Genomic DNA, 10,449 nt, shown 5'->3' on the forward strand with positions numbered 1-10,449 from the left:
AGGTTATCACAATCAAAACAATCATATCATGCAAAGCAGCGAAAAGATAAATAACACAATGATATGATCACTCAGGAAATCAAACAGGTAAAAACTTGGGGAGGATTTAACCTAACTATCCTCAAGGTAAACCTGAATCCACTATGAAAGAATCGAAGTTGTTCAACAGGACTTAGACCACAAACATCCTATCGCTACCTACCAGTAGAAACTTACTAACACGACCGCGTGCAAGCTCCGAAACCACGTACTCCTTCTTTCTTGGATTCTCCAACAAGTACAAGCACACCCACTTGTGTTTCTTTAAGTTCTTATGGCAGCAACTGAATGATCATCAAGCTCTTGAAAAAATCTCCTTCTTGATAATCCTAAGCTTGTGTAAAGGAAAGCTTCTCACAGATCTCACAAGAGATTTACACAAACAGTAATATGAGCAACTCTAAAACGTGGCTAGGACTTGCCTTTTATACTTAGGGCAAATTAGAAAATCCTAAACGTTTTAAAACAAAACTAGGGCTGAGTTGGAATTCTGCAGAAAAATGCCTCTGACCCGATTTTCGATTGATCGAGCTTAAACTTCGATCGATTGAACCAGGCCGAGAAGCTTAAATAACTTCTGCAATAGTTTATTCCAACTTTACATAAATGAACCAACTTTAAGCAAGTCTAAACACGAACTAACAAATTGTTTTGATCATGATTTGTCAACAATATACATTAGAGTTCTAAATACATAAAATCCTAAGTCTTTAGAACCTAACAATATTGATTAAATGATTTTGAAATTCTTAAATAATAATTTAAAGCATAAAATACTTTTATATTCTAAAATTGCATAAATTCAAACAACCTCCCAAACATTTTCTCAACCACTCTATTCTCACAACCAAATATGGAGACCTCAATTGTAAACACCCAACTCATTGTCTCAATGAAATTAAGGAAATTATTTGTAAGTATTAACATAAAGAGAACATGATTAAACAAAGAGAAATTAACTAAAAATAGATCCATTTTTCAAAATTTAATAGTTTTTATTTGAGCTTTCGTACCCTTTAAAAAAATTTGAAATCGTCATCATTTTTTTATTTTTATCACTATGGCTCTTTATGCATAAAATAGTAGTAAAAATAACCTACAAAGAAACCTACAAACTATGAGTTCTAACACACACACACACACACACACACACACACACACACACACACAAAAGCTAACTTTTAAATAATCAATTAGTATGTTTCTTTTTTTTTTAGTTCTAAAACAAAATACATTTATGACTTTCCCAAACAAAAATCCCAAACACCCAAAGACTCAAAATGAATTACAACCATCGCAAAATCCAAAATGTTTGACTTCAACATGAAATTGTAAGCTACCATCACTGAATAAAAAATGTAGGCTCCCTTCTTTTGTCATAGCCTGCTCATGTGGGTTAGAATTATATGGTATCACAATATCAGAGTTACGTAGGTGTCATTGAAGGAAAATTATTAGATACTCCCAGAGTACCATAAATACGTACTCCCCTCTCTTACATTCATGGTGGGTCCCACTATGAATTTAATTAGTGAGACCCATCATTCATGTGAGAGGAGGAATACGCATTTATAGTACTCTAGGAGTACACAATAATTTCCCGTCATTGAAAGGTTGAAAGTAAATGACACCATTTTTTGTCTGAGTGTATTTAAGATGGGATAGCATGAAGGGTTATAGACATATGTATATAAATGAGTAGAAGTGGAAATGGTGAATGGAAATGCAAAGAGTTTTTGTGTGTAAGAGGAAAAAAAAAAAAAAAATTCTTGAAACATTGAACCAAATGAAACAAATAATAGTCTTAAAACATTGACTAAAAAATGTAACAAAAAGTAGTCTAGAAACATTGAACCAAAGGAAATAAAGAGTTTCTATTTTTAAATTTGTTCTTATCTTTGATATGACTTAAGAGTATTTCAATTATCTTCATAGAGTGTGCCACATGGCAGAACCTCATACTTTCCTGCATGGGGTCTCTGCTTTTATATATATATTGATTGATTGATTGATGATTATTATAATCAAGAGATTCTTAAAAAAAAAAATGTCACAATCAATAATTATAAATGTTACCTTTTATTGAAATTTTTTTAAAATATATTATGAAATGAGAGAGAGAGAGAGAGAGAGAGAGGGCCAATGATGGTTTTTGAGATTTATTTATAGATATTACATGATTTAAGAAATATCTATTATGAAATTAGGAAAGAACAGTTATTCCTCAAATAATAACTCTACAATGAAAACACGATTGAGTAATAAGTATAAAAGAATAGTCACTTCATTTCTAGGTATAAGTCCCATATAAATGATTATTACTAGGTGTTCTAATTGTGACTTGACTAATCTTTTTGGATATAAGCGTATATACGACTAGCGCCTAACGCTTTCCTCAAAAAATCCTAAAAGCTCAAACTATTTGGTTTTAGGATTTTCCTTCTTGTTGAAGATTGATTTTAAAATGTTGTTTTGACCACAAAAACTTTATGAACTTCGTGTTGTTTGTAGCTCTAACATATGAAATTGGATTGTAGTTTATTATGTGTCAAAGTATGTGATTATGACTAAGAAGTTGGCTCATGTTTTTAGTGTACACTAATCTACCAAATTAGAATAATTATTTAACCTTATAGGTTGAGGGGCTATTTTAGAACTTTACCCAGTTTTTGTATTGGCTTTGCCCCTTGTTTCTAGCTCTGCTTCTTCAGCCAATATGCCTTCATTGAAGCACCCTCTTGGAGTTGAATAATTTTTTAGCCTTGTTTGTTGTTTTTTGGAAAAGATACCAAAGAGCAAGAAGTCTCAATATCTTGGATCAATAATTCATAAAGATGGAGAGACTGAAGAGGATATGAATCATAGGATGAAATCAAGTGGATGGAGTAGAGAAGTGCATTACAAGAATTGCGTGATAGTAGAATATCTATTTAGTTAAAGGGAAAATTTTATAAAACATCTTCCACAATGTTCTCGGGTTAGCTACTTTTTAAATAAAAGTATTTGTTACCTATCAATTTTTTATTTATTTTTATTTATAAAACATTTGTAAAGATCGGCTATTCACTATGGTATTTAATGTTGGGCTGAGAAACATTTATATAAATTAAGTGTAGCTGAAATCAGAATGCTAATATAAATAAGTGGAAATACAAGGAAATATAAGGTTTGAAATGATGAAATTTGCTTAAAGTTGGGAATGTCCCCTATTTATGAATGGATAAGGGAGAGTTGCTTAAGACGGTTTGTTTCATGTGAAAGTGAAAAATTAATGCACTAGTGAGGAAGAGTGAGTTGAATCAAGTGAGGGAATGAAAAACAGTAGAGGAAGGCCTACAATAACATTAGGAGAAGTAGGAAAAAAGGACATGTCAATTTAGGAGGTAACAAAGAGTTTGACTTTCCATAGAATAGATTAGTCTGTTGAGAATAGATTAGTCTATTGAGGATCTAAAGCTGACCAAATATTTTGAGACTATGCCTAGGTTGTTGTTTGCTGTGGTTTGGATTTATTTTATATAATAATTTTTTTGGAATCTATTAAGTTGAATTTAATTGTTCCCTTGTTTAGTAGTGAATTTTGACAGAGGTCTGTATATGTATCTAAGGAAGCATATGAGGAATTCAAACATGTTCTTCTAGCCTTTATATATGACAAAGCTGATCAAACTTCTCCAATGGCAAATGAGGTGCGATGTATTTGATATTTTTATGGACTTCTTTGACTTTTTGTTGTTTTTGTAGACAGTTGTAACTCTTTGATTTATCTGTTATTTGTTTATATCTGTGTTAGCCCTTATTTATCAAAGATCAATTGGTTGAGTCACCTATTAATCACATGATATTGTAATTCATATCAATTCTGTTTTTTCTTCCCTCTTCCAAATATAAATATCCACCAAAAATGTGGATAGAGTGTGACTTGTGATGCGTTCAACAATCTTGAAAGCTTTACAATAAAAATGGTGTTCTAGAATTTGTTGCATGTAAAATGTTTACAAATAGCGATTGCATTTTTGTTTTTCTCACCAACTTGTCAAGTACTAAGATGAGAGATTGTTTAGAATATCATGGTAATAAGTGAAGAAAAAGGTACTTTTGTGCAGTTGGTTCTTTGGTTTCAATTGTTCTTTATTTTTGTTGCTAAGTCTACCTAGGCTTGCGGAAGAATTTAATTTTTGAATTGTAGATTTTTGTTATTTGGGGCAGAGCAATGGAATTCCATTCAACTGAGTCTATTAAAGTGAGTTTTTCATTTTCAAAAATTAAAATATTTTAAAATAAGATCCAAAGTGATATTTCCCTTTTTGTTTCCTTTGGAAATATATCTTTTGCTTTATGGTTCCACAATTTAGTGTGGGTGGATGTTAAAGTGATTCTGTGTTTGCTGGTCTTTTCTCTTCCACAAAATGATAGGGATCCTATATGATATAATGAATGTTAAGTGAGCATATGATGTTCTTTTTCCTTAGCAATTCCTTGGATTCCTTGAATTTGGTTAATATGATTCTTTATGACGTTCTGAAGCAAATACTTTATAACCAAACTTAAGTGCAATGTGGAAGGCACAAGTTTTTTCCATACATTTGCTGTGTCAATTTGTGGCTTGTATTTGTCTCTTTGTGTACATATTATTTCTTTGTGGCTTGTATTTGTCTCTTTGTGCACAACTTAATTCACTTTCACTTTCACTTTATTACTATTATTTCTTCAGATGCGTGTGTTCTTGTGATGCATGTGGTAGATTGACTCTCTATTTTTCAATTTTCTGTGTTATGCAGCATACACAAAGTATATTACTTTCTGATAGTTTTTAGACCTCTTAAAAACACAATTGGATTAACCTAGATAATTAGCCAAGTTGTTACTTAGTCCAATTTAACAAAACTAGGTTATCACAATCAAAACAATCATATCATGCAAAGCAGCGGAAAGATAAATAACACAAAGATATGATCACCTAGGAAACCAAACCGGTAAAAACCTGGGGAGGATTTAACCTAGCTATCCTCAAGGTAAACTTGAATCCACTATCTTGAAAGAATCGAAGTTCATACAATAAGACTTACAAGCCCCCACACTCGACTTCTTATTGCTACCCACTAGTAGAACTTACTGACACGATCACATGCAAACTCCGAATTCACGGACTCCTTTCTTGGACCACCAGATACAAGCACACCCGCTTGTGTTTCTTTAAACTTCAATGGCAGCAACTGAGTTGATCATCAAGGTGTAGATAATATCTCCTCCTTGAAAACCCTAAGTTTGTGTAAAGGAAAACTCCTCTAGGTCTCACAAGCGATTTACACAAACAACAATATGAGTAACACTAAAACGTGGTTAGGGTTTTCCTTTTATACTTAGGACAAATTAGAAAACCCTAAACGTTTTAAACAAACTAGGGCTGAATTGGAAATCTGCAGAAAAACGCATTATACCCGAGATTCAATCGATTGAGCCTAAGCTTCGATCGATTGAGTCAGGCCGAAGTGCATAGTAATTTCTACATCAGCTCAATTCCAACTTTACATAAAAGATACAACTTTGAGCAAGTCTAAACACTACTAAACATATTGTTTTGATTATGGTTTGCCAACAATACACATTAGAATTCTAAATACATAAAAACTTAAGTCTTTAGAACCTAACACTTTCGTCAATAAATTGTATCACCCATTTTAGATCTTACTCAGAGGTTGCTCCTTGAAGAACGTGATCCCCCTGCAACCCCACATGAGAGTCTATATGAAGCAGCTCCTTTTGATGAGGTGAGGTTTTGAAATTACAGCTAATTATCCTTGGTTCCAAATCACAGCTATTTGTCCATAGACGTTAGACGGAGGTAAAATGTTAGCATCTTAATGGGCTGACACATTGAGAACAGTATTGAGTTTGCGTGTTTGATTTTATTATTATTAAAGTTTGTTAATTTGCGTGTTTGATCTTAAAAACCAGGTGGACATTCAAGCTCTCGCACATGCTATAGAGCTCACAAGACAAGGGGCAATTGATAGCTTGAGATTTTCGAAGGGTGATTTATTTCTGGCATTTCAGGTTATCTAATATTGTCCTATCTAGACTTTATTTCATCATATCCTGAATTTCATCTATCTTTTACTACCCTGATCCTGAGGCTTAATAATGTCTTTGGGAGGCCAATTCTTTACCTTCGTACTATTTCAGAGGCTGGAAATTTAGCTACCCTTGGGTGGTTGAATTATTTGTATATAATATTTATATGCTAACAAAAAATAGTAGTTGATCCCCAGTAATTCTACCATTTTCAGATCAAACTGGTGCAATTGTGTTGCGTCTTTTAACTTTGACATCAGTGAGGGTCTGGATTTTGATTAAGAATATATTTTTTTAAGTTGTGTTAGAGTGAGAGAGAGAGAGAGAGATAGTGAAAGCAACATGTACTTGAAGTGTACAAAACTCTGACATTATATTATTATTATATATATACTCTTTGGGGGAGAGGGTCATTCAATTTGAGCTTATTTATATTACCAACAATAGAATGGCTAACTGATACTCACTAAAGAGGTTGTTGACTCCCAATGTTTGTACTTGTGGCTCTCTTTGGAGGCACCCTGCGAGGAGGCATGGGAGAGGCATATATATTATGATCTAATACTAGTTGTGCATTTTGAGAATTAAATTAAACTTTTCCATCGTCAGTTTTTGTCATGTTTCCTCTCTCTCTCTCTCTCTCTCTTGTTTATTAATAATTGAGTCATCTACAGAGGTGTTCCTAATTCGCCTAGCCTTTATTCAAAGGTTGAGCCAATAGAAACCTAGTAGTCAAGCTCCCTAGGAGATATCTATAAAGCTTCTTCTTTCGAAATTCATTTCCTAGAGATCACATTCAATCCTATACCAGCATTACCCTTAGTTTTACCTGTAATTTTAAGATGAGCATCTTAACATTTCTAGAGATCTTTTTTTATTAAAAAAGGACAATATGACCTACCAATGCTAAAATCGTATATATTTGTTTAATACTTGGAAAAGGACACATATACCATCCGAGCAACCAAAAAAGAAGAAACAAAAAGGGCAAGCTGGAAATGTTTATTTCATCTACTCATATCTATTTGAGTTGTATGTTTGCTGTTCCTCTGCATTTAAATCTTTAACGCAAACATTTCTTGTTCCATATCATTTTAAACAATATGCTTTCTTTATGCTCTTTAAATCAATTAGTAGACTTATAGGTTTCTTGTGGGGAGGTGGGACTACCTTATTTTTGATTGGGAGGCTGGTCTATGTTGAGCCTGAAAGATGTTATTATTGTCTCTGTTTGTTGCAGAATGAATTATGTACAATGAGTTTGGATGTTTCCATGCTTGATGAGCTTGTTTGTGAGTATTGTGTTTATAGGGGAATTGTGGATTCTAGCCTGGCATCCACTTCAGGTAAATATCAAATTTTGCTACTTTTTTATTTATTCTTATTCTTTTTCCAATACTCTGATTATTTCCTACCAACCTATTCATCATGATTTCAGCATCAGACATGCAAACAGTTTCCGAACCTAAAGCTAATCAACCAAAGCCTGGGTACTGTTCATCAAGAAATTGTTCTCTTGAAGCGGATTCAGGTGCCAATAAACATTCCGACGGTGAGACCTCCATTATTAACAATACTCACATGGATGCTTTTCCTGAAAATATTGCTGATGTGAGTAGTAGGCAAGGAGTGGATGTTGAGTTATGGTATGCTTGTGAGCCAACGCGCAACTATGAAGACTGTAGCACCAGTGGGTTGCATCAGCCTGAAAATCCAAGGGTTCTGCAGAGACATAGAACCCATGGAACTGGAGAAAGGAGTAAACGCAAGCGTTGGAGCCTTGGAGGGGAAGACATGATGACCAAGGTTTAATATATGGTGTTCCTTTTGACCTATGCAGAAAGCAAGAGCTTAGCACGACTACCCTGTTTTCCAGCGCATATATCTCAAATGAACAAGAGGTGCTTGTGTGATAATTTTTGTTATTCCTTGTGTTAAGTTTATTATTGACAGAATACTATTCTGTAGGGCTCAGGGAGACCCTCCATGTTATATTTGTTAATATATTTTGTAAATATTATTTGATTCAATTTGAGCCATACATTTCCATTTTGTGGAAGTAGTTGAAAGGGCAAGCCTCGCATTATATAACCTCGGTTAAATTGCATTCTTGTCTCTCCAAATTTCATTATTGTTCATATTTGTACACTACCATACAGTGTTGATCTAGTTTGAAAAGTCTGCCATTGATGAAATGAATGGATGATTGATTCAAGTGTTTAATGGGATTGTGATTCCTTTTGGGTAGCTACTTGCAGAACTGGTCCAATCTGAGTTTTGTTAGAATAATGTGGCCCAACATGATATTTTATTATCAATAATTAAATATTCAAAATTTCTTGTGAAATTTTGCAATATTTTTATCATGTAAAATATTGGAATATTGAAATATGTCTACTTGATATTGTAGAATAAGATTATGAATCATTTCATTATAGTCCTTGACTTGACCATATCCATCATGATGTAGCCTATTCTGATAGGTACATTGTTGGACCATGGTGGAAGGTAGGTGCAAGTTAAAATTGCTCAGACTATGGAAGACAATAAGGGCTAGTCTTTCGATGGTTAGTGCATAATAATCTCGGAAGTCCTTCTACAATGAGATTCATGCACGTTGAGTGTTGGCCTTAATAAACTTATCGCATCATTGCCAGTAACTTGGCCTCCGGCCTCCTATAAGAGGTGTTGTCATTATAGTGATTTTGGATATGAATGATAGATGAATCCATGTGTTAGTATGGAGTTAGAAAAGTAATAACATGTTAATGAACTTATTCATTAATGAATCTAATTAATGAAGTTGTTTATTAATGAATGTAACATATTTGTTACATGAATTGTTATTACAATAGAAAGGATTTTATGGTTGGTCATGTCTTTTCTGAATATTATATATATTGTAAAGGCCACACTTGCAAGGGGTGTGAGAAGAGAAAATAAAGCTCTTATTAATCCTGACCAGTTGGGGAGAGCAACCTAATTGCTTATAAGGTCATTGAATAATATAATTTAGTACGTAAATTTCTCACATCTTATTGTTGATTTTTATTACACATGATATAATTGTTAATTGATAGATGTGTTATATTTGTTTCTCTTGAATTATTACTTTTTAAGTATAATTCCTACAAGTTTTTGCAGGCTTGCACTGGAATTTGTTATGCAGATTCATGGAACCACTGCCCTTGATGTCATCACCCGGATAAAGGGCCAGAGATTGGCGAATGATCAACGGTCCTTGGGAATGCCTCCATCTATCGTGTTTTGTGGAGTATTTGCTTCTCATTTCAACTAGGCTCCTGAAGTGGAAATATAAACCAATACCATCTAAGACAAGAGGGGCTAATTGCATCTTTAGAGATGGTAGGGGATGTACCATTGGGCTTAAATAATTGTAATATTTATTCATATTGCATCCAAGGAGATGTCAAGTGTTTTCAACTGAGACGTCCCGGTGCAAATCCCTCTTCCCCCAACTATATACATATATTCATATTGCATGGAGTTTGATCTCATAAACCTTCTGCACATATTTTATGGGTTGCAATAGAAGATTGAAAAACATCTAACACTTGGGATTCCATTCTCAGGCCTCACTATTCTATTTAAGGAACTAAAAGCTCCCTAATGTCACAGCACAGTTAAGGGAAAAGGAAATTGTCAAGTATGTTACACATATCTCTCAAGAAATAGGCTCTCTTTCTAAATGAATAAATAAAAAAAGCTTCTTTTAAATCATTGGTCTTTCTGAGATACCAGAAAATGAAAAATAAGAGAATGTCAATTGTTGAGCATGTGTGTTGATGTCGGGAGTGGGGGAAGGGGAAGCATATTAGGAGTAAATACACTGCAAGAAATTAAAAACACTCCCAATATGAATTTAAATCACCTTATAACACCATGCAAGCCACCCGCTTGCTCCAACACAACAACCCACCACAAAACAAATTTCCAAAATCACAACTATAATGCTTACAAGTATTGAAATTGAATAAAGAAACACAATTGCTACTAATCAACAAGTTTCATTCACATTTGCAAGAAATCAAAAACACTCCCAATATGAATTTAAACCACCTTATAACACCATGCAAGCCACCCGCTTGCTCCAACACAACAACCTGCCACAAAACAAATTTCCAACATCACAAGTATATATAGAGTTTTATAAGTTTTTAACTAAAATATACTTACTTTGCTCAAGCTAATTTTACAACTTTCAGAAAAAATCCAAAGTTAACTTGTGTTCTTCACCTTGTTCCTCACAATTTCTTTAGCCACCAAAGAGAAAGAGAGCTGGAGATAAAAGAAAGTTTAACTTTTAATTAATCA

At 33.5% G+C, this 10,449-nt stretch overlaps 1 protein-coding gene across 1 annotated transcript; it reads left to right on the forward strand.

The window, feature by feature from the left end:
* Positions 1 to 258: 258 nt before the first annotated feature.
* On the forward strand, positions 259 to 9,412 carry LOC115950310 (the record flags this gene model as incomplete). Its single annotated transcript, XM_031067529.1, has 7 exons — positions 259 to 309; positions 3,627 to 3,735; positions 5,725 to 5,810; positions 5,998 to 6,096; positions 7,355 to 7,460; positions 7,553 to 7,920; positions 9,284 to 9,412. Coding segments are annotated over 7 exons (948 nt in total), but the record flags the coding sequence as incomplete, so codon positions are not given.
* Positions 9,413 to 10,449: the final 1,037 nt, after the last annotated feature.

This window comes from Quercus lobata, chromosome 6, assembly GCF_001633185.2.
Source record: "Quercus lobata isolate SW786 chromosome 6, ValleyOak3.0 Primary Assembly, whole genome shotgun sequence".
Classification (NCBI taxonomy): Eukaryota; Viridiplantae; Streptophyta; class Magnoliopsida; order Fagales; family Fagaceae; genus Quercus; species Quercus lobata.